The sequence below is a fragment of the Hyaena hyaena genome, unplaced genomic scaffold (genome assembly GCF_003009895.1).
Source record: "Hyaena hyaena isolate Hyena2069 unplaced genomic scaffold, ASM300989v1 scaffold_19, whole genome shotgun sequence".
In the NCBI taxonomy this organism is placed as follows: domain Eukaryota; kingdom Metazoa; phylum Chordata; class Mammalia; order Carnivora; family Hyaenidae; genus Hyaena; species Hyaena hyaena.
The window spans coordinates 2,461,602-2,487,190 of NW_024080651.1; the positions used below are offsets into that span (position 1 = coordinate 2,461,602).

At 43.2% G+C, this 25,589-nt stretch overlaps 1 protein-coding gene across 2 annotated transcripts in view; it reads right to left on the reverse strand.

Annotated features, from left to right (window-relative positions):
* Positions 1–475: 475 nt before the first annotated feature.
* PITPNB (phosphatidylinositol transfer protein beta) overlaps positions 476–25,589 on the reverse strand; it is a 65,322-nt gene continuing 40,208 nt past the window's right edge. The window contains exons 8-12 of one of the 2 annotated variants that reach the window (XM_039225214.1): positions 21,840–21,917; positions 8,669–8,779; positions 6,957–7,079; positions 3,611–3,695; positions 476–2,422 (exon numbers count right to left, since the gene is read on the reverse strand). In XM_039225214.1, the coding sequence (XP_039081145.1) occupies positions 3,648–3,695; positions 6,957–7,079; positions 8,669–8,779; positions 21,840–21,917 (360 nt within the window). In that variant the 3' untranslated portion in view covers positions 476–2,422; positions 3,611–3,647. The remainder of the gene's footprint in view (positions 2,423–3,610; positions 3,696–6,956; positions 7,080–8,668; positions 8,780–21,839; positions 21,918–25,589) is intronic. The other variant, XM_039225204.1, reaches the window with a different exon arrangement.

Consider the following 25,589-nt stretch of genomic DNA (forward strand, 5'->3'; position numbering starts at 1 on the left):
AGAAAATTGCTGCGAGGTGTCCAAATATGGGAGCGGCCAGAGCGAAGTCCTGGGAGAGGCTGTGAGGCCCTCTGCCCCGAAAGCAGAAAGCCACCATCTTGAAACCTTCAGACTCGGGATGGCAAAATCCTTAGTGAGTGCTTTTAGAAATACTATGGGTTTTCCGTCTTTATCCCCTCGAAATGTAATTTTTAAAGAACCTCTGAGACTAATAAGAAATAACCTTTCTTTGGTTTACTGCTTAGCTTCTAAAGGCAGAGAATTACTTAAGAAACCAAACCTAACAGTTCAACGTGGCAAAGGCACATTTCAAGAACAAGAGTTTACAGTGAAAATTTTTAAAAAACCCGCATCTTTATTTTTCCCCGAGTGGTAGTGGCGCAAATTAGAGAACTGTTGAGAAAATGGCAGAGAAGTGGCCCACGGTGTTCTGAACCAGCGGGGTATCAGGGAAACAACCACTCAAGCACACAAGTGGCATTTTGTGATCAAATTTATTTTTTGTTTAAATTTCATTTACTTTGTTTTACTGTAATTTACACAAGAGACTGCCAAGTAAACTAGATATTTTACATTCACCACGCATTCCCTCAAATCTCCACAGTTGTTAGAAAAACATTAGAATCCATGCGCTGGGCTCTCATTTCCATGTACGCCCAGCTCCCGATGAGGCTACAGATGCCAGAGAGAGTTAAGTCCATTAAAAGGAGAGGGCGAGACTCTTTATTTCACAAAATTAGCAATAATCTTCTTGCACCAAATGCTTTGCAGACAACAATGATTATGCTTTGACAACACCTATCTTACAACAGTGCCCAGAGAGTAAACATTGGTCTTGATCCTGAGTACACAGAGGACGTATGCAACGTAGGGTCCGGAGCCAAGGCCAGCAGGCCATCGCGGTGCGGCAGTGATCCTGAACGTCCTGGTCTGAGTCACTGCCACCGCCTCGGTGGGGACACAGGGCATGTGGGCAGGACTGTCAGGAAATCAGGTTACAAACTGATATGACCACAGGGGCTGGCGTGTGGCAGGAGGGACGAGAGGTTAAAGACGACAGGTTGTGACCAGAAGGCTTCAACAGTATCACTCTAGTCAAGCCTCCAGGACTGACTGGAGAAAAACTGCTTCGGACAGAGAAAGCTGATGAAAATCTTACCTACTTACGGTTCCTTTTTTAAAGAAAGACGATGACGACAAGGGGGCTGAGGCAGCTTCCCAGCATGTTTGTGACGCTTGCTCATGACGGGTTCCCGGGGCGCTGGCCCCTCAGCAGGGCCTCAGCCTAGGAAGGTGTGCAGACAGGCCGGTGCTGCCCCCCAAGCCCTCCCTCCCTGCTACCTCAAAGGAGCCTTCTCCCTTAGGGTGTGTTTCAATATGAAAAGAGCAACCCTCATCACTATCTGTGTTCTACCACGTAAGCTGTGAGGAATCTAGATCATTTGCATAGTTTCCAAGCTCTAATTTCAGAAAACAGTCATTCCTGAAACAAGACTCCGTGGAAATGCTCTACTTCCAAGTTTTCCTGCAGCCTATGATGCTATTAATTTCTTCATCAATTTCTTTGTTTGCCTAACAGGAGACTGAAAATTGTATAGTGTTTATTATAAATCACAAGCCGTCATCTCCATTTTTGCTAGGTCTGATGTAGAAAAATACTTGAAATTTAGAATACAAAAATCCAATAAAAACTGGAATTTTTTTTTTAAACGATTTCTCCCTCAGGGCAAACAAGTAAAAACTGGTGGGTAACTACACTCCTTACTAATAGACATTGTCCAATTTGAATTTAAGATAATAACCATCCAGAAATAAATCGTTATAAATACATTCAGAGTTTACATTCCAGATTCATTGGAATACCAAAAGATTTTGAATAAATTTTTCTGTGGGAGTCTGTTGCTTATGGGACTAAAATAAAAATTTAGAAGAGACAGATTTAAAAGAACAGAAGAGTAATAAAAGGCTATATATATATATATATATATATTGGTCCACAATTCGACATTTATGAAACATACCAGCTAGTATTACATTGCAGTCAATTTGTCCATTAATGGTATTACTCTGATAATTATTAAAATCTGTTCCAGGTATATATATTGAAAATATTTTCTTTTGCATTCTTGCTGAAGATAGGTACAGTACTTTGGAGAAGTTGTACTAATCCCTTCAGTATGTCTGTATGTACATATATACAGAAGTGCATGTAGTTTCATCTGTAGCTCTACATGCACCTTATATACAGCTACAGACACACACACACACACACACACGTACACACGTGGTTGGAATCTGTGTACGTGGGGACACAGTCACAAGCACACGTCTGGGAGACGTCCACACTGCAAGACACTGGTCAGATTCTTCTTCACTCATCACTGGCTGCACTTGTTCCCCTCACTTGACCTTGATTACGTAACTGTAAGAAAAGCAAAAGATGGTGCAGTGTGTTAAAAATACAGAGACACACAAAAAAATGTTATCATCTTGTCGCACACATTCTCCAAGAAAAACAAAATATCCTCAACAGGGCAAAACTTCTGGCAGAAAAGGTCCCCAACTACTACGTTTTAAAACTGAAATCTCTTGAGGACTTCAGTCTTACCAATGGTGTAACATTTTGTTTCATCAGAGGAAAATACATTCCAAGTGGAAATAAATCACAGAACTTAGAAGAACTTAACAAAAGTAACCATGACTTACATTTTTATTTGTTTTAACAAACACTGCAAAGACAGGGCTCTGGAGGAACCCTGGCAGAGTTCATTCATCCTTCTTTGTAGGACTACTTCTGTTCACGACTGAATACTTCATTTCTCCCGTGTTCAGTAATTTGATAATCCAAGAGCAGGGAGCCCATGTGAGTGGGCAGCAAAGAACCACAGTGAGTGAGGGGAGTGTTTTATCTTGTTCTTTTCCTCAGTAAACATCATGGTTCAATAGTAACAACTGACGATTTGTGTTGACTCACACTGGTGCCAGTATGTCGGGGAGATTTTGAAGCTCTTTTTCCCCCCCCATCTTATCTGGGCATATAGATTCGTGTTAGGGAAATAGGCCTCAGAAATGTTTTAGATTGCAGTGAAAACCAAAGTGTATTTATACACATTAAAGCTAACTGTAAAGGTAGCTAAAGATTCAACATGAAGGAAGATCTCCAGATGTTCAGAAAAACTTTCCACTACCATGAATCACTGAGGTTGGCCCTTATGGTATGGGACGAAGGATCTCTGGTTTAAAATGCTTTTACATGTTTCCCTACTAACCACATATGATCCTATTGAGAAATAGGTCAATTAAGTGGCCATCAATGGAAACTCAGCTGGCTTCTGGGACACCACTAGGTGATGAATGAATATGCCTGGCAGCTGGTTTCTGTCTGGCCCTAACACTGAGAATGGAGACTCCGAAAGTCAACCTGTTCCACAGATGAAACTCTTACAGAATAATAAGTCAAGTGTCCCACGTCAATCTCTAACACATGTATCTCTTTCAATTCTAAAAATTACACCACATTTAACACTTAGTCTCTGCTCAGCAAGTTAACTACCCATTACCACAAAGGTGTTGGTTTTTAAACATTCTTTTTACCCAGGTCTTCACTTACACAGTTTGATATTGCCTCTGACCCTACAGGGACTCATCTAGACATCAGCAGCCGACGTGCCTCGGACGGTACCCTTCTTACGCATCTAAACGTAAAATAAAATCATGAGCTGCCAAAATCACAGACTCTAAATTGGGTTAGTAAGCAAGGGGAGAGAAAGATGTAGGAAAAACTGCGAATGACCACGGTCTGTTTATAACCACATCCACACTGAGAATGGAGTTCTGAGACTCCACTAGTAACACTGGACTAAGGAAAATCTTGCAAAAGGCTTTTCTTGTAACAGCACACAAAAAATGTGCGTGTATTCTTGAGCTTAGGAAAGGGAAGCCTGCACACTGATGATGTGAAATTATCAAAGACAGCCAAGGGTAAACGAACTGCTCGCCAATATAACATGAGAAGGCGCCCTGACGGTCTCAGTCCTGTTTTCACAGTCCCTAGACCAGACAGGAAGCCACGAGGGGTGGCCACCTCCACTGCTTCTGAGACCAGAGCCCCTGACAGGAGTTCTTCATGGGAAGTTTATTTAAAAGAGGAAGGACAAAAGGAAGAACAAGTGAGCACAGGCACAATGTATGAGAAACAAAAAAGGACATGAGGCTGCATCAGAAAGGCAGGCATTCATTACAATAGCCTACAGACAACTTTTTAAAAACCCAATGAGAGAATCAGAAAAGAGTGGACAGAAACGGAACAGATATAATAGCCACACTGCTACAACTCAGCACTTGTCCCCCGACCCCCAGAAGTGCCAGTTGTGACGTACGGGCAGAAGGGCCACCCCAGGTACTTCTTCAGCAGCTGAGCCAACCCCACCCTTCTCTTCAGGATTCCAGGCAGGGGCGTTCCTGTCATGCCTAAGCTCTCAGATGCGGTGCCTTTCCTCCAGGGCCAAAACCCATTTGAAAGAAATCCAAGTCTTAAAATATGTGTGAATTAAGAAGATAACTACATAATGTATCACACTCTGTCATCAGGTGTCAGGGAGACAGGAGTCAAGGAAAGGGGACCCTCTGTGCTAGAGAGGGCTCAGCAGCCGGAAGCCTCATCAGGAGGCAGGTGCTTTCTGGGCAGGTATGTTGGCCTGCAGGCCCACAGCCTGAAGATGCCACAAACCACTTGCTGGGGCTCAGAGCAACAGAGATGTGATGTGGAATAAGGCATTCGCCGATGACCCACAGCAAAGTAAATGGGATTTTACATTATGATGATCAGCATATAATGCTGAAATTGCCTTAAAACGTTTTTGAAATATTTAACAAAGAAACTGCCGTGTACCCCCACCCCACCCCCAAGCCCTGAACCAGCAAGAGATTTCTACCAAGGTCATGTGGGAATCTGTCAGTCTGAACCATATAGGCACAGTAATGAGGTTTTCTAATAAACGGGTCCTCTGTGTAACTATGCGCCTACCTCACAGCCTGACCCGGAGAAACAAGGAGCTGAGCCTGCAGGCCCATGGCAAGAGGCAGGAGCGGGCATCCACACCTCCTGGTCCGGCACTCACTGTGTGTACACTGGGACTGCTCTGATTCCCGCTGTCCTGACACTGAATTTGGCAGGGAGGTAAGAGCACTCCCCTGAGGGAAGGGGTTCCAGCCAAATTCTGTCTTGGGGTTCAGAGCTCAAACTATGGAGGGCTTCATCCCTCACCCTCCCACTGTGACCCCTTCTCCTCATGTTCCGGACAGTCCTTGCAGCATAAAAATTAAAACCAAAAGCAAAAACCTCCATCCTGAGAGCTCAAACCATGAAAAATAGGTTTTATTTTTAGAGCGCTGGTAAGTCCTTTTTGAAGACACCAAGGCTGTGCCATGAGCTTAGGAAGAAGGAGTATAATCGTGCTGCTTTTTTTGGTAAGGTTCAGCTGAGTCTAGCTGCCCAGAGGGGCTGGAGAAGGGCCGGCAGGTGTCTCTGCAGCACGCGGAAGGAGCACCAGCCAAGGCGGAGGGAGGAGGGACCAAAGAAGTACTTCTGCTTCTCAGAGAAGGGCACTGGACTCTTGGAAAAGGGAAGACAGAAGCGGGAAAGAGAGGGGCAAGTAATCATGGTTTACTCGTGGCTGTTTAAATATTTAGGGGACAGCCTAAAATTAAGGGGGTGAGGGAGAGTCGTCCACACCTGCCATTCTGTCACCCTCCTCCCGAGATCCAGAACTCAGAGTCGTACTCTTAGTATGAGATAGAGAGTCAAAAGAGGCTTCTATTGTCTGGCCTCAAAACCGAACTCCAATTTACAATGCTGTCTCCATGGCAAAACATGTTCCAAGCTCCAAAAAATCAACTTAAAAACTTTTGGAACAAAATCCATTCATAAGTTGGAGACGGCTGAAAGTTTACTTTCTGTATAAGATAAGGTTAAAACATTTTATTGCCTTATAAAGAAAATATGTCCTAGTCCTCTCACAAGGTTTGTATAAAGCTAATTAGAAGCAGATCTGCCGTAATCACCAAAAGTAAGCAATTTTAAACACAGATTCTTTACGATGCTGCGTGCCAGACAGATTTTCTTCTGTGCCAAAGAACCGGATCTGCTGCCACTCTCCTGTGATGCACTGGAGGCCCTGCCTCATACCCAAGCATCTGTCAAACGCTCCCACCTGCAGGGCCTCCAAAACTGGGACCACTGGCGGGACTCTGGCTGATGCATGGAGACCACTGGCCCATCCTGGACATTCCCTGGGCTCACGTCCCCCGAGGAGGGCCTCACTTTCACCTGAAAAGCAGCGTGACCCGGAGCAAAAGCAGAGCCAGGCACTTCTAAGAGGAAGTGGGAAGAATCCATGCCCCGCAGAAAGGGGGCGCTCATGCGCTGCAGGGCCTGCCCTGCTCACCGGGGTTGGGCAGGAGCTGGGGTGGGCTTTAGCATCACCGAATTTCTGCGTAACACTTGCTAAAGAGCTAAGGATTAAGTACTACCTGTAGGAGGGACTTCTGGAATGTGTGGAATGTGTGACTCGGTGGCTAGCCTTCTCTGACAATGACAACAAAGTGAGCCAAAGCCACCTTGGTCTGATAAAGTGAGTGTCTAAAAGGACTGTGAGCTAGGTCCCAGCACGGAGAGCTGACGCATGACAGAGAATATGAAACCACTGGGCATTTTACAGGTAACAAACTCCAAATCCATAAAGCTCTAGTCTACTTTCATGCGAGATGCTCAAGTAAAGCAAAATGAGAACATGCAAGGGGATGTTAGTGTCTAAGCAAGTGGATTTTCACGAGGATATATATTTAAAAATGGCCAGTAACAACACTCTTCTTAATTCTAAGTCTACACTTACTCATAAGCACATACACAGCTAGAAAGGAAAAATGAGAGAGTTTCCACAGAGGGGAAGTCTTACTGTTTCTAGTTCTTTCTGAGTTTCATCCTCCATCCTCCGAATGTCTTCCATTGTCAGATCAATCCACTTGTCGATCCAACAAAAAAGCTGGCGATGGAAGTTTGTAAATATCCTTTTTTCTTGCTTTTAAAACAAAGAAGAAAAGTAGTATAAGAGGGCAAAAATCTAAGGTTAGTAACATACTAACTTTCTACTTCCCAATTAACCCATGCAATCTATATATACTTGGAAAAGACCACTGTGTCGATTAGTGGAAGTATTAGTTCCATCCCATTATCATTCTGTAAAACAAAATTTAAAAATCTCCCTGTGAAACGTGACATCTCTCCTAGCAGAGGCCGCACAACGTCCAGGAACGGGGAAATAAACGTGGTGTGCACGCTCTGATCCAACATAAACTTCTGCTAGGCGCGGTCTATATGTACCTTTTTCTAAATCTCATGACCAAGGATCAGCCTGATTTCTTCTACTGTTAAAACTTTACATGGTCGTTCGTAACTTCTCTGTGATTCAGAGGAATATTGTGAGGCTGAATATAATGTGTACCGGAACAAAAGAATCTTGGGTTCTTTGGAGTAACATATTTAAATTAAGAATTATTACATACTCTCCATCAATTTTTCTACTTTAACGTTACTCTCTATAAAAAAACCATACGTTTAATGAGTGATTTTAATTGCTACGTTATTGAAATGTTACTAAAATTTCCCCAGAAGAGAGAAGAGCTCACTGAACAAAAACGGTACTTTAATACTTTTGGACAATCTTCAACTTAAAATTTTTTTTCCATGAACAGAAGGGACTTCATCAATTACATGTGTGACGAACTAGATTGTTAATCTATTACTCTGATCCAAGAGGAAGGAAGGAAGCCAGTGCTTACAGAATGCCTTCCGTGGGCCAGCTGCAAGCAGCCCCAAGAGTAATCAGTGTCCAGCACATTAGGACCCTTTTTAAAAAATGTCAGAGCGGTTATAGCTTAAAAGCAGAAAAATCCTGGTAGAATGGTTACAACCATTTGTGGATTCAGAGGTATAACAATAATAGAAGAAATAGTCACACTACAGGAAATGTAAACACCAAAGAAAGTTCCCATGTTTCTTATATGTGTACAACATGGGTGTTTCTTTACAAAGCTACAATTCTCTCCTCCTTCTAGATCAAAGTGTCCATGTTACTTTCACTCTAATAAAGACAACATATGAAAGAGGTCATTGGAACTTGGGTCCTCAGATTCTGTCACTCTAGCTTCAGACTGTAACTACTCTCAGTAAGGACCTCTAAGAAGACCTCCCAGGAGAAAGTGCAAAGTATGTAAGAAAGTGCGTGTCAAGAGAGCGCGTGAGTGGGTAGCCAGATGAGGTTGGACAGAGGAGCCCCTCAGCAGGCAAGGCCTGACCTCTTCCTCCAGCCAATGCCAGGCCACCAGGTCCCCTTGGGGACAGGCTGCACATGGAGAGGGCTCTCTGTGAAACAGCTGGGGCAAACCACCAGGACAGCACCTTGAACAAAACCACTGCTATGCTCCTCCCCAAAGAAAGCTCCTTAAACCCTGATGGTATCTGTCTGCTGTTTCTGGGCAGAAAAGGGCAGAGAAGAATTATATGGAGACAATAACTGTAACCCAAGAAGCGAGAAAAAGACATGGTAACAGAAAATACCCCATTAACAGCTACCTAAATTTAAGTCTCTGCATTTTGAACAGACTTTACCTTCTGAATGAAGTTTTCCACTTTGCTCTGCAGTCCCCACCACTTGAATTTGATGGTCACCAGCTTATAGGCACACATCTGAGGACAGTCAGGGTTGTTCGCCAGCTCCTTCTAGAGGACGAAAATTGAAAAGGAGAAATCGAGACTTCAATATTTATATTTTTATTAAAAATGACCGTTGTGTAGCGACGTCACAGACATACGTGAAGAAAAGTACAATTTCACATGTGCTTAGTTCAGGTACTTGGAAATTCGAAATCATTTTAGTAAAAGCAGTGGTATTCCCCCGTGGCAAACCCCCTTCCACAGATGAGGTTACTTCTTGGCTCTACAGTTTAATAGGTGCACTGTTGTGCCTCAAATTACACTGTTCAGATTTTCTAATACCAAAGTCTATCCACATCCTATCAATAGTAAGCTTTAACATGTAAGCGGTCACCTAACGCCATTACTGTGCTCTCCCTGTGGAGGAGGTGAGGCACAATAAAGAATGATCAGGAAGTTTAGTCGTCTTCTGTGTCTTTCAGATTCTGGCATGTGGAGTGGCACTGTTTATTAACTGAGGTATTTTCACAAGGGGGATCTGAAAAGGGATGCAGCAGGCAGCAAAAACGGTCTATAATTACCAAAGGTTTGAAGGTAGTCCCACACATCCCAACTTGAATTTCTATAAATGGTCACAGCCCATCGTTTAAATGGCATAGTCACGGAATCAAATCAAGAGTTGTTCCGGTTAAAAAAAAAAAAAAAAAAAGGGAGGGGGGGACATTTTTTTTTTAAAAAGCAACAAGGGAGAGAGATGAGGGGCTATCTGGATAAAGAGAGACTAAAGAAATATATAATGTCTATATAATGTCTACAATTTACTTTCAGAAAACATTAAAAAGCAATTAGAATTTGGAACCTCAGATTATGTCACCCTAGGTTCAGCCAAAAAAACTTTTAAATATGTATTTGTGTCAAGACAGGGGGAGAGGGAAGGAAGGGAAGAGAGGGAAAACAAAGATGGTGAAGCGCTAACGATGGCCAAATCTAGGTAGAGGTGCTCACTGTTACACACTTTCAGTGTTTTGCCTAATTTTGAAACTTGCGTTGTAAATGTGCGGCAGGGGACTGCAATCTATGCTACTACTCCCCTTCCCTGGGAGCCCAGGACAGGCTCTGCCTTACTAAGTCTAGGGCGCTAGCATGTTTGTTTGGGGGGAAGGGATAAGGAGTGGGTGAGCCAGGAGCTTCATGAGACCGAGACAGTCCTGGGCAGACCCAGAAGAGTGCCTGGGACTCGGTAAGCAGACACGGTCCTGCCTCTGGAGCTCCCAGGCTGTATGGAGAGCAGGTAGCTATTGAAGAATCACAGACTGCAGGCACATAAACTCTCAGGGAGGTGTTGGTGCACTTGGAAGACAAAAGCTACAGACCCCTGAGGGGACTCAATCAGGTGGTATAGCTGGGGGAAGTCAAGGGGTTACCACAGATTACCTCACTCTCCTCCTCATTCTTTCAGAGAGTAGGAATTACCGGGTTGAATTTGCAAAACAATTTTAAATAGAGTTTCTCAAAAGAGTACAAAGTCATGTGCAACACCATAAGGGCCCTTTTTATAAGAAGAATCGCCGGGGGAAAAGGTGAAGCAGCCTTTCTCAAGGGTTCTTCCCCGTCGTTCACCACTGCTCTCAGCTTCACACCACATTCAGGACATCACTATGCCAGCATCGCGTCACACCGTGTGCCACCGTCCCTTCTTGTCAGTTGCAACCCTTTCATGCGTCCACCTTCAGTACGTCCACTGTGTGTAGCCAACATTCGTTCCATTCAGCCATATGTACATAAGTTCGAAAAATGACGAATTCCTAGGTCATATTCTAAAACCTCAAAATTATTCTTCATTTATGCAGTCATAGCAGACCACATTTCCCCCCAAATCCTCGGTAACATTCCAGTTTCAAGTGAATTCTCAAGACAAGACAGATGGAAAAATTCTATCTTGGTGTTATTAATAGGACTCTAAGTTCTACAGAGTCCTGCGTGATTGATCAACTTCTCTCAGAAAACCTCTGCTGTTATAACATCTCATCTTTTTAATGAGCTGGTACAGGGGTTAAATCAGCCAGGTGCCACCACATGCATTTAAATAAAAACATGACATACAGCAAACTGTCCTTGAGCAGGTGAATTCTATGTCAACAGAAGAACTTGGTCAGCAGAGCTCTATCTTCCCATGACATCCCCCCCATAAAAGAGTACTAACGTGCACAATCCCATACACTTTAGGAGCAAGTTTAATTCAGCAAGTATTAAGAGGGTGCCACTACAACCCCATCTGTGCCAAGTATTGTAAGAGAACACAAAAGTGGTGGTGGAGAGGCGAGTAATTGCATGTGCACAAATAACGATAAAACCACTATCTCTGGTGCTAATCATCTCTGCCAGAAGGGCCACCCTTCTGGTGCTGTGGTCTGAAACACACTTGCAGCTTCCCCTCCCTGACCCGCAGGCCCCACGCACTTCAGACGGGCTCCTGTGTGTGCAAGTAGCCCACCAGCCTTCCACAAGACATAATTAGATTCTGAGTGCCCAGCCTCACCGAGACCTTCACAAGGCTGGTCTTTCACAAATCACTTTTTTCCGGTAAGCAATGAGCCGGCATTGAGGTACTCTCTCAATCAACGAGTAGCACTGAAAACCTTCATAATGAAACACAATTTGGGTATATGAAGAATACAGTACTTAAAATTATGAGATATACCTGCTAAACAGTAGCATAAACTAGGAGTAAGGGGATGTGGGTTGCAATTCCCATTATGCAAGTAACTTCCTATGTTAGGTGGGTAGGATCCTTCACCTCTGTGGGCCTTGCTTCTGTCAGTAAAAGGAAAGGCTGGGCTCAACTTTTCATCTTCCACTGAGGCGATGCTAAAAGGTAAGTGAACTTTGTTCCTCCAGGGTCAGAGCTGGCACACGTCCTTGGGATCCAATGGCTTAAGGCTTCCTATAATTTTGTATTTGATTCCATAATGGGCTTAGCAAAGTATCCTCCTGCCTATGCACTTGGGCTGAATATCCTCTGCGGCTAAGAACCTCTGATGCACCGCTGATTTGCCTTAAGATACCTTCCAGAAGGAACATTCCAAGGCCCTATTAATTATGGGCTGCTGATATCTTCGTTCTGAAACTCCAAATCATTGGACACCTTAGTGTGCTAAATGAAAACCCTGGATGTTTCCAGCAGAACCAGACTCCTCAGAATTCTCCTCCCATTTTATAAAAATGGCAGGACAAAGCATGGATCTAATTAAAGGGTAAGCTAAATTTAACACAAATATGCTTATACCACCCTTGGGCTCCAAGAGCAGAGCATACACACACAACTCCAACAATTATCTAAGTTTGTTTCTCACATGCTTTCTCGTGACTCTGGCAGTCTGCTCAAATCAATTAAGAGAATACTGGTAATTTACAAACACTAATCTATAAAATTTAGTTTAAGTCATGGGACAGAATGAACCCATTCTCTGAACTATCTTCCTCAAATCTAAAATACATATTCCAGTCTCATCTGCTTTTTTGTTTTTCCATATAACTTACAAGTGGGGTGCCTAGGTGGCTCAGTCGATTAATAAGCGTCCAACTTCAGCTCAGGTCATAATCTTGCTGTTTGTGAGTTCGAGCCCCGCATCAGGCTCTGTGCTGACAGCTCAGAGCCTGGAGCCTGCTTCCAATTCTGTCTCCCCCTCTCTCTGCCCCTCCCCCACTCATGCTCTCTCTTTCTCTCAAAAAAAAAAAAAAAAAAAACCTAAAAAAAAAAACCTTTACAAACGATCATTAAAAAAAATTCAGAAGAATATGTACCAGTTAAAAAACAAAAAAGTAAATGAACAGCCTGCTGCCTTTATTTTTTAGTGTAATTCTTTACAGCATCAACACCTCACAGTATGAGGTGAAGATGATTTATAGAAACATAATGTCAAATAACCACAGGAAAAAATGGAGAACACAGAAGCTATATATTTTTAATATATATATTATTAATATATATGTGATATTTGGGGCACCTGGGTGGCTCGGTTAGTTAAGCGTCCAACTCCTGATTTTGGTTCAGGTCATGATCTCACAGTTGTGAGACTGAGCCCCGTGTCAGGCTCGCACTGGGCAGAGAGCCTACTTACGATTCTTTCTCTGCCCCTCCCTCCCTCTCTCAAAAAAATTATTTAAAAAAATATGTGATATTTAAGGTCTCATTCAGTTCTTAAAAAGATTCACACAATTCACCTCCTAATGTGAACTATGCATGACCTTATGACTAGTGATTAGATTAAGAAATGGCTTGAAACATCTCCATTCTTAGGGGCATCTGGCTGGCTCAGTTGGAAAAGCATGGGACTCTTGATCTCAGGGTGCTGAGTTTTAGTCCCGTGTGTTGGGGATGGAGATTAAACAAACAAACAAAAGTCTCCAGGGGCGCCTGGGTGGCTCAGTAGGTTAAGCATCTGACTCTTGACTTCAGCTCAGGTCATGACCTCACAGTTTGGTGATCCATCCCCATGTCGGACTCTGCACTAACAGTGTGGAGCCTGCTTGGGATTCTCTCTCTGCCCCTCCTCTGCTCTTTCTCAAAATAAATAAATAAACAAACATTTTTTATAAAGTTCCCATATGTAGTGAAAACAAAGAAATAAACACTTAGGAAAAGCACCCATACGTAATAAAAATAAAGGAATAAACAGGAAAAGGCTCCACACGTAAGGAAACAGAAATTAGGGAGACTGCCTAGATGCAGTTAAGAGCTGACACCACCCTGCGGCACCCTCCTTGGAGTGGGATCTGACCCTGTGCCACTAAAACATACCCGATGTATGACCACATACCTACCCTTTAACCATGTAATTCCACTTTCAGAAATGTATCCCAATTCATCAGTAACACTACAGGTCTATTTATAAGAGCAAAACCCTGGACTTAATGGTGAAGCACTTCATAACAACAGGCTACGACATACACAGACATTAAAAACCATTTTTTCAAAGAAGGCCTAACAATGTAAAGATTTTTAAAAGGCATAATATGAACATAAACAGCTACCTCTATGCATGGTAGAAACAATTATTAACAAAATACACTACATATATCAGGATATATAACAAATAGCAATAATTAAATGGTGAGAGTGTAATTGTTTTTCTGTGTACAATTTTTTACTTTTGAAACTTAAGAAGTTACATCGTTTTGTAATCAGGAAAAAAACCAATACGCTTCAACAATACAAGAGTTTTTGCCCTAAAGTGACTATTTTAGGACAAGGGATTATTTTGTCCTAAATTTATCTGGGTACTATTTCAAATCTTCATTCTTCTTTTGACTATAAATAATCTAAATGTTTTCCTGCTTTTGGTTTTGATATTTAATAAATAAAAACTAAACAAAATCAAGCTAAAAGCTGAATTAAGATCTTAAATAGGTAACTTTAGTCCAGCCCATATTACATTTTTCCTAATCTTAAACTTCTGAAGTAAAAATGAGGTACACATGCAGAGTAGAATATGATATACTCTTCAGAGTCATCAGAAATATTCTTGTGAAAAAACGTGTGACTTTCAAAATGCGATAAATCTCAATGGGGCAAATATTTGGCATTCTACATTCAGAGGAATGTTCTAGGCTCCTCGGATCCACAGAACCCAAAGGAGTTCCAGCTTGTCTGTCCATTCCTCAGGATGTTCACTGGTGCAGAGCAAAGCTTCCTCGCTAGCCTTGAATAATACAAATGTTTTCCTCTTCATCAGGTAGAAAAATAACCCCAAGGCAAATAAAGCCAAAATCAAAATTCAGATCATCCACACATAATTCCGATTCAACTCAAACTTAACATTTCCTAACCTAAAGCAAAACAGGATTAACTCTTTCCTAATCTAATTGTAAATAAAACTATTTTGCTGATAAATATGAGTTTTATATAGACTAATGAGTTTTATACAGCCTAAAGCACGAAAATTTAAAAGAACTGAAAATAAAAGGTGAAGACTGGCTGGTTACCAAGACAAGAACAGTCAGAAGTTCTGTAAAATGAAAACCACAAGCTAACAGAAGGACCCCAAATTATGACTCATCTTTACGTAATTTAAATTTCATCTGTGATGCAGCAAGCACAAGCTAGTGGAGAAAATGTTTCTAAAATTGTATTTAGTTTGTGTGTTCACTGAATTCCTTACATTTCATGTTTCTAACCATAAATGAAACCCTCAAACTCAAATCATGTTTTTAATTTAACAACGCATATTAGGTTACTCTGAGGTATGTGGACGAGGCCTGAGGGAGAGTAATGTATACTGGGGCCACGCAGCCTAACTAAACAAAACGCCGCGTGTTTAACCGGAATGGTGAGCAATCAGCCTGCGTTATCCACAAGAACTAGTTTCTTGTATCTGTGACAAACAAATATAAATAAATGTAAAAGACAATTAGGAAAAACAAAACAAAACAAGCCCAAAGGCATTCTGGAAACTCATTTCCTAAAAATGGAGTTCTCTCACAATGCCACGCTCCACGTCAAGTCCACACACGTATCTTCCTGGTTAAAATGCGCAGGGATGGAGATGGAACTGGTATGTGCTACAGATCACCAACTTAATACTTTGGAAGTACATGGCAGGTTCTAGAAGGCTCACACCGCCTCCATATTTTAATTTTTCAATTTTAGGCAATCTGAATGCTCAATTTCAGCTGTTGATTTCATAATGTGAGTTTCCAACCCAGATTTCACTAAGAAAGTTAAAAATAAATGCACTGCTGGGGCTGTTGCCAGTGCACGCATCAGTAAACATCAACAGAAGATTACGGAATGTATGTGAAGTATGTGCACTGAAATTTCAAGCAAAACCCAATCCTCCAACTCGGCTATACCATTCCTTCCGTTTTACTTGGATTTTTTTTTTTTTTGGTAGCCATTTAGACAGGCCTACAGTGGACAGTATATTCTCTGTAAGCACACATCAAGTCCAACATTTGGTAGCTTTCTATTTGGTTTAAGGCAGTTAACTTGTATCCAGTAAATACTAAGCCTCTCCTAGGCGCAAACCTCAGTGCTGGGCAATGCCCCATCTTAAGTAGGTCGGACACAGAGCTTATGGCCAAAAAAGCTCAGTGTGTAACAGGGGCAGAGGAGGTGGGGAAGGAAGACGCAGTGAGCACATGGACCACTACTCTGACATGACACACACCAAGTACCATGAGAAGGTCATCAACAGACTTCAGCAGGGTCCAGAGGTGGAAGATTCCTATCTGACTAGGCAAATGGGAAACGTTAAATAGAGTAAGCAAATGCAGAAAAAAATCCAAAAGATTAAACTGATCACAGGTTAGACTAATTTAATGAACAAGGCAAAACAGAATTAAGACAGGAAAGCTTACTGCCTGTGACAGGATAATCAGTCAGTTTCCATGTCTCCAGACTTAGTGTTTGTGCAGCTCACACCCATCTTCCTAATCAGAACTATGACATGTGCTCGTGTCCAATTACTCGAGGAGTGACACTATGTACAAGTGTAACCACAGGCTCACCCTTCAGATAATGCTCGTGAAGAAAACACCGTCCCTGACAGTGTCAGTAAGAACTCTGCAAGGGGCCCATCCTACCAAGTCACCTCTCGAACCCAAGTGAGGACCCCCCCCACCCCCCGCTCTATCTCCAGGCTTGAGTCCGCGGGCGCTGCCTGAGAACTGAGGCATTCAGCACTCACGGTGAGGTCACAACTAATCAAGTACCACTCCCGGGGCACTTCACTTCTTGAAGGCATGTAACAGATATTTTGGTGTCCTCTGCAGGAATTGCATAATTCATACATACAAAGTGCTACTTATTTTTATACTGAATTAAACACCTAGTTTCCAAACCAGGTGCTCAAGAAAAACAAAAACAAAAAACCCAGCCATGTTTTAAGGTCTGCTTTATTAGACACTAGTCGAACCAGACACTAATTCTTAAGCCTCTTTATGTCACCCACTATGGGAAAGTGAGATTATAGGGAGGGAGCATGTTCTAACACCTTCACATCTTTCCCGGGACTCAGAGCCATGTCTAGAAGACAGGAAAGGACCCTGGGTCTCTCTCCCCAAGAGGCTATCAGTGCTCATTAGCCTCTTGAGGACTCTGGACACCTTCTCACAAACCTGTATCTCAAAGCGATCTCCGTAGCTGGGCTGAGTTCTCCCTCATCCCCACTTCCCTTCTTCCTATCCCTGGCCAACAGAGCCTTGTGGTATCTTTACTTCAGGCCACTGACAAGCAAGGCTCTCACCTTCCTTCTGCAGGCGCGAGGCAGGAGGAGAAAGGGGTCTTGGTAGTGTGGCGGGAACGAGTCAGCATCCCTACAATCCACAGCCGCAGCTGCCCTCTGCTAGCTGGAAGGACCCGGATCGGCTTCTCAGGTAATTCTCAAATGAGACTAGAGCAGGACTAAGCGGGTAAGCAGCATGACATACTGTTGTGAAAGCTCCAGCTGCCAGAGCTTTTGCTCCAGACTGGAGTTCACACATAAATAGGATGTGTCTTTATGGTTAGAAAAAGCATGTATATGCACACAAAGATAACATAAAAATCCCAATTTCTAGGGGCGCCTGGGTGGCTTAGTCGGTTAAGTGTCCGACTTTCACTTAGGTCATGATCTCGCGGTTCGTGGGTTTGAGCCCCGCGTCAGGCTCTGTGCTGACAGCCAGCTCGGAGCCTGGAGCCTGTTTCGGAGTCTGTGTCTCCCTCTCTCTCTGACCCTCCCCTGCTCACGCTGTCTCTCTCTCTCTCTCTCCTAGAAATAAATAAAAATATTAAAAAAAAAAACCCAATTTCTAGATCAACTTCTTTATTTGACCTGATCACCTTATACCCCAATGTTCAGACACTGGATGAGTCTTCCAAGACCCGTCAAGCACTCTAAGGGCCAGATACTCTGGCAAAGCCTCCTACATAAGACCTTTATATGCCTAATTTCTTAACTATCTTACTTCTGTGGAGACACAGAAGTTTAACCTTTATATGCCTAATTTCTTAACTATCTTACTTCTGTGGAGACACATAGTGTCTGGATTAAATGAAGAAAGAAATTCGGCCTTGCCAGAGGATGAAAATGACACCATAATCTTCAAAGACGGTGTTGCAATTTGTTAAAATGACAACTCTTCAGATCGGAAGAGGTAAACCTGAAAGCTAAAGGCATCCCCATGTATACGGTGTGTGATAAACCATTAGAACAGGCAGCCACACCGGTGTCACAGGACACACAAGGCCCTCAGAACATAAAAGAAACCAACACATGTGCACACACACATGCATGCAGCGCTGTGAAGAAATAAACATTTACATCCATAAGAAATGCACAAATCTACCTTGAAGCAAGAATCTTTACAGGTTAGAAATCACTCCCCTATCGGTATGAACAAAATCACTTAAGTGTTGAACCCTAAATAACAAAATATAATTCATGTGCTCAGATTAAAAAATTTCTCTCTTCAAGGACAAATATCATATGTTTGCAAGTATAGGAGGATTAGGAGGAACTTAACTGAGGACCATGGGGGAGAAGAAGGGGGGAAATGCTGGGGGAAAGGGAGAGAAGCAAACCATGAGAGACTCTTGAATGCTGACAAAAACTGAGGACTGATGGATGTGGGGGGGAGGGGGATGGGCATGGAGGAGGACACTTGTGGGGATGAGCACTGAGTGTTATATGGAAACTAATTTGACAAACTATTTGTAAAAAAAAAAAAAAAAAAAAAAAATTTATCTCTTCAGAAGGACAATGAACCCTCCCCTGGCACCCCTAGGACCACATCCTGGCAGGGGCTCTCTAGCGTTAGCACAGCCTCTGCTCTATGGCTGACCCGCATCAAGCACCCCTAGTGCACACACATTAACCGCAGGAGTATGGACAGGTGAGTCCAGACGGCTTTGACAGCCCCAGCTCCTAGGACGAGAGAACCCTGAACACCACACAGAGACGAGGGGTAACTGTGTCATTAACAGGGCAGCTTATGTACACATCTCACCAACCCCAAGAGATGATGTGGCTTTTCATTTCCAAAGACAGAAGCTTCCCCCATATTGGGATCGCAACACTCGTTAACTTCATGAGTCCTGGCAACGACCTTCTAAGGCAGTGACAATGTCCCTGTTTTAGAGATGTGGAAACCCAAGCCCCGAGCTACGATTAAGTTAATGAAGTCATAGCCTGCACCACCCAGGGTAAGGGAATGGATTTCCCTTAGTGCCACTGTCACCTACAGATTCCTTGACCACTGGAGACGTACAACTGCTATTAAGAGGAATTGTCAAATTCTAGCAAATGCCATGAATACAGAGAGCCACACAAGTGGCTTGATGCACCAGGGCATAAAAAAATGCATACAGGTGACGTGGGAGTCAGAAAGTGGTCCGTCCCCACCACTGCACATCTCTGTGACTCGCATTGAATCAGGGGCTACAGAAACTGGAGACATCCTGCTGTTTCTCCTACAACTATCACCTGTGTTCCTCTGGCCAAGTTTCTCATCTATATAATGAAGCAGTTATACGTACCCCACAGGAAGGTCGTGAAGATTAAACACAACCTTGCATAGTGCCTGGCACCAAGGACAAGTTTCTTTTCCATTCTCCAGTCTGGCGCAGACAGGCAGTAAACACTGTTACTAGTTCAGAAGGAACACGCCAGTGTGGGATAAGTAAGGAAAAGTTTCAAAGAGATCACAGAGCACAGCACCTGGTGCTGAATACACTTTTGAATTTGTACTTATGAAGAGGAGTTTCTCCTGAGGCACAACGGGAAAGACGACTGAAGGGAGAGGGCGGCACAGCACACGGAAGGCCTTCGGGGCCACTGTGGACGTGGGGGCCGCTCCTGCACAGGACCATTCTGACACACCCTCTGGGCTACTGGGTCCAGGACAGGACTCCATTTTCCTTTTTACCCTAATTACCATGTACTCCTTCCCTTCTGTCCTATTTCAGACGTACAGAAATCCCCAACTATCACCTACTGCTACCATCAGTGTCATGATGAGTGTGATTACTGACAAACAGGGCCTGCTGCACACAACTACAAGAGATGCTAAGAGCAAGTCAACCCACAGGTTCCCATTTTTCTGTGTTGTATTACCAGCTACTGTCATCCTTTCTACTTTTTCTTTCCTTCATAGGAATACGTGGGCATGGCATGATTGCAGTGGTCCGCCCTTATCCACAGGGAGTATGTTCCAAGCCCCCAATGGATGCCTGATACCATGGACAGTACTGCACCCTCTATATACTGTTTTTTCCTACATACACACCTTTGATAAAGTTTAATCTATAAATTAGGCACAGTGAGATCAACAACTAATCACGGATTAGAACAATTATAACAAAACCTGTAATAAAAGTTACATGAATGTGATCTTTCTCTCAAAATATCTTATTGTACTGAACTCACCCTCCTTCTTGTGAGATGTGAGATGATAAAATGACCACTCAAAGAGAAGAAAGGAGGTGATGATGCAGGCATTGTGATGCAGCATCAGGTTACTGACCTTCTGACATGAGAAGATCACCTGCTTCCAGAACGCAGGTGACCACAGATAAATGTAACCATGGAAGAAAAACTGCAGACGGGGGTGGGGGGGGATGACATGGACTACTAGTTATTTCTGGGATCATGGTAATTTAGTTAAGCTATAACTCAATTTTTAAGAGTAGCTACACCCACCATTATTTGGCTAAGGTTAATAACCAAGAGATAGATAGGTAGAAAGGGATTACTATCAGTGAGCATTCTCCCAGAGACCTAATAAGTTATTGGTTTTTCTCTCTCTTTCATACACATATGTACACACACACAGGGAAAAGACTGCTAAAATGCAACCTGAAAAAAATGTAAAATTCACATTATTTCCAAAAAGTAATCCTATTAATAGAATTTTAATTAATCACTAATAATAAAAGACAAAGCAATGGCAATTAAAAAGGTAAAACTCATAAATAAAAAAGGAGTAAAAATCATACTCCAGGTTCTGAAACAGGGGAGGAGCTCCGACAGAAGAGACCGGAGCCCAAGCATGACGGCCCATCATCTCATAGAGCGTCGCCTCTTCCAGTGTGCACTTGAAAGGATGACAATTTCAAGAAAATGTTATGTTGAATTCACCTCTGAGTCTCCACCTCGGGTCGCTCTACTCCCCATAAAAGCACCAGTAGCTAGAGTCAGTACTTACTGGAGCAAGACGGCCTTGTAGAAGACACGGCTGCCTTAGAGGTGGCCAGCCACCTGCCACCCCAACATGGCACTCTCTTTTGGAAGGCCAGGTTACATCTCTAAGGGGAAAGGCCTCTTTCCTGACTCAGCATAAGTTCTAAAGTCCACAGCTAGAAACGTGCAGAAGGATGGGGGGGAATTCTTTAAATCCACTGAATTTATCTTTTATCGATGACTATTGACTGGTCTCAGCATAAACAGATAGGTTCCGAATAAAATGTGTTGGTGGAAATGTGCTCTGAGCATCTTTAGGTTTTAAGGTTCCCCTGCTCCTGTCAAATTACCTGTAATCACTTGCCGTCACCACATTAAGCCCTCTTTAAAGGGTCTCTCATTTACCTCAGTGGATGTCTTTAAAATGCATTCTATTTCTATGGCAATTTAAATGATCACCTTGACATTGCTTTTCTTACTCCCCGTGAATAAAGAAAGGGCATGTTCTTTATCAGAAAGTGACACCTGCCATCAAAACTGTTCTCTGGTGTTCCGGTTTCCAAAACGTAACTATTAGAAGGCCAGGAACATGAGCTCAGGTGAAGGGAGCTTGTTCGGTTTTCACGAAGACTAAATTTAAACTATAAACCTTCATTTAACATGGATTTTTTGTACTCCTTCAAGTCTCAAAAGAGAACATTACATCCCCAAAGACTGAATCACTTGTCTCTTTTAAGAGTTATCAGAATAGCATTGTGCTGAAAGTGACAGTCTGGCTATGTTCTGTTTGCTAATGCAGCACAGACTTGCTGGCCAACTGCAACTGGCGCTAAGTCCTTATCACAAATAAAACTATTTTTGTGCCATTTCTATTTTTCACGTAAACGTCACCAGCTCTTCCAGACCCGGGACCTGTCAAGTGGTCTGTTGCCAAGGCTCTGCCTGTCAGAAAGGTCAGCATCCAGTACCTTCCAGTCGGGCCCCAGAGGGCCTCTCTTGGTCTTGACTGACTGGAATAACGCTGGGTCTTCATCAGCTTTGTAGTCCTGCAAAGCAAAACAAAGTCAGAGGCAGAGAAGAAACCCAGAGAAAATTCTTTAACATTGCCAAAACAGCTCTTCGCAGCTACTAAAACACAGAACAGAAACTGATCAGGCTTGTTACTGTGCTCTTGCATATAAGTAGGGAAATGCGTCATTATGATAGTAAGGTTTTGGCTTGGTTCTGTTTTATACTCTAACCTTAAAGCAAGACGACTACACAATATATAGTATTAAAAGCCTTGAGAGCTAGCCACTGGTTAACAAATAGCTCAACAAACCTTCCCACATTTTTTAACAGTTTCAACATGTCGATACACATATAGCCAACATTCAAGAAATAAAACGTACCCACCATCCCAATCTTGACTATCCCCATAGGTGATGACCGAGAGCTACCACTGTGGCTGGGAACGCAGATCGGAACTATCAATCCTGTGGCACGCCTGCTCTCTTCCACGGCTGGGTCTATGCCGGTTCAATGACAAGGCCAGCCAGTCCACGCCCTTGTCCAGAGGCCCACAGGGTGCAAATCCCTTAACTTGCTCATGGAAGGACTGTGCTCAACGGAAGGACTGCACTAAATGGAAGAAGGACTGTGCTCCATGGAAGAGGGACTGCGCCCATGGAAGAGGGACTGCGCTCATGGAAGAGGGACTGTGCTCATGGAAGAGGGACTGTGCTCCATGGAAGAGGGACGGCGCCCATGGAAGAGGGACTGCGCCCATGGAAGAGGGACTGTGCTCCATGGAAGAGGGACTGTGCTCCATGGAAGAGGGACTGCGCTCATGACAGCCCCCCATTGTCACAGGAGGCGAGCAACGGGTTTATGACTTCATCATGGGACTAACTCAGTTATGTCAGTCCCAGGGGAATGGCCTTAAGACTTTGGTTGTATGCAAAGTTCTAGTGCCTGTAAATTCTATTTCCCTAACATCCTCTTCCTTATGGAATGGAGGAAATGAAAGAAGTAAATCTTTTTAAACCTGCCTGCTCTACACACACATAGAAACACAATCTACAGTAAGAAAAAACTACCTTAGAGAGCTAAAGTCCAGATTTAAAACAAGAAATGAGTGTTAATGGTAACACTGAGCAGGGGTCAGGTGGCGAGCTGAAAATACTACAAAAGGAGAACCCACGCCTTCTCTTGCAGAATTTCTGAGCCCGGGGTCCTTCCCAGCCTTCACGGAAGGAACATGTAGTATAGGGAAAACACTCAGACAAGTTGTATGTGAAACATCTCTGTTCTAGAAAGAAAGGCAAGCAGCGAACATATTCTAATACAAACTTTCACAAATCAAAGAAAACATGTTGAGAGGCAGCCGTCCGAGTTTCAACATTTACTCAGTAAAGGCACATGACATGTCAGTAATTCCTAAAGAGAAAATTATACATAAATTGTGTGAAGGAGGAAAAACATGAGATTCACATAGAAAACAAAATTTTCAAAAAGGCCCCAACAGGATGCTAAACTTATTTCACAAGCAAATTTAGCTGGCTACCCTGAGTCATGCTGCTTTAAGGTATGCAATGTGGTATCAGGCATTGGGTCAGGCAGCACTCAGGTACGACAGACCAGGACAAGCCGCCTCCAGGGGGTCAGAAAACTGGAGTTACCTCACATGTCTGGGCACATCACAGAAAGGTCAATTTGTCAACTAATGTGAATTCTTAAATTCCAATTTAGAGCTGCACCCTCCAAATTAACCACCTCACTGCTGAGACAGGAATCGATTGTAGAGGTGGTCTATACACGGAGGTTCACAGTGCGAAATCAGCCATCCTGCTAATGTAAACAATCATGCAACGCCATAAACTGTTTCCCTAGGTCAGCGGCTTGGAAGTAAAATCTAGGAACAAGCTCACTTTTCCCCAAAATTGAAAATATTTCACATCCTATCAAATAATCGCTTCTGACACCATGTCCCTCACTCGAATCTATTCAGTAGCCAGCACATAGAGGGTAGCGTGCAGGATGCTAAGAGGGGAGCCAGGGGGCTGAGGGCACGAGGAGAACCGGCACCTACCAGCTCTAGAAAGTCGCAGTGGAGCTGAGAGAAAGGAAGAGTCAGACAAAGAGAGGAGGACAGAAGCCCCAGAGAGTAGGAGCTAACTGCCAATAGAGAATGGAGAGACTCAGAATCAGAATTGAAATCAATGGACACAAGCCAAGGAAAGGCATTTTAAAAATCAGTTTTAACATCGGGTTTAAAGGTAGGAAAACCTTAATTGCAAAGGCATATGTTAAAATTTTTTGTGACTAAATTTTTAACTATCTGCATAATGTCCAGAGGCCTGGCCACTGTTTAATATTTCAACTCACTTGGGGGTGGGGGGGGGGCACTTTCATAGACTTATACCATCTCAGATGTGACTCACTGTGGGCTTGCAGTCCCAATTTTTTTCTTAATGCGAAATGTGAGCTACTATGGAGCCTGGCATGGGCCGAAGAGTAAGCACATTTTCTAAATCTAAGAGATGCTCCACTGTTTTTATGTGGCATTAAGAAGGAAAGCACTCAGCCAATAAGGCATGCCGGAACGGGAAGACGAACCCTAGCTCTCAGTGTACTAAAAGGTGAGGAGAAGAGGGCAGGGAGCCTAAGAACTGATGAGCCGGGGCCCGCAGGGCCACCCTACAGCTACGGCACGCACCAGTGAGGGTCAGGTAGGCTTCACTGACGACACTCCTTCAGGCCCTTATCCAGCTCCGTACCAGGATGCCCACCGCAGGGCCTTTCAATGCCTATCTGACATATTAACTGAAGAACACAGAGTAACACTTCAAAACTTCTCCACTCTGAACCTAATACACTGTTGCAGAAAGTCTACTTTCGGGCCTTCTTAGTACCAGGTACATACACCATGATACCTTCACGACAATACCTTTCTGGACTAAGGATTCACAGAATTACAGAGGAAAACCCCACCAGGAAGAACATCTACGCCGCCTCGTCCCAAGGAGTAAGTGGTACAGTGCTCCCACCCTAAGACTTCCACTCAAGCCTTCCTGGTCTCTGTGCTTGGCTCATTCTGGTGCACCACACAGGAGGCAGCAGGAGTGTGTCCACAACTGCCAGATAAGCAAAACACATTTCAAAAACACCCAGTAGCAACAGCAGCAGCAGCAGCAGCAGCAGCAGCAGCAGCGGCAGAGGTATCAAAGTGGATCTGCCTCTAAGGCAGGAGTATGTGCATATAAAATATTATACACACAAACACATCTCTCTCTCCAAGGTAAGTCTTCCCAGCTTTTTTCTCTTGACTAAAAACCAGCAAACATTAAAGATATTACACTGAAAGTGTAACAAGACCCAATTATTAACAATAGCACCTTAACCCTGACAGATGAGGATAATGCATCTTGTCAAAACCTAGGAATTTTTGTTTTTTTTTAACGCTAGTTTGAATACGTAAATGTTTAATCAGTTGAATTAAGTGGCAAGGTATTAAAAAGCAGGAAGCAGGTGTAGCTGTAACAACCTCAGTTTCGTACCTTTATAACAAAACATTTAATTTTTTTGAACAATATCTTCTTTGCTACAATTTTATTGTTAGGTATCTGGTTTGGTCTTTCTGTATTTGAAAACTGGCCGATTTATATCCGTATCACAATGAACAAATATATTCCTTCATGTATGACAGTTCCAGCATACAGAATGCAACCTCAGCTACC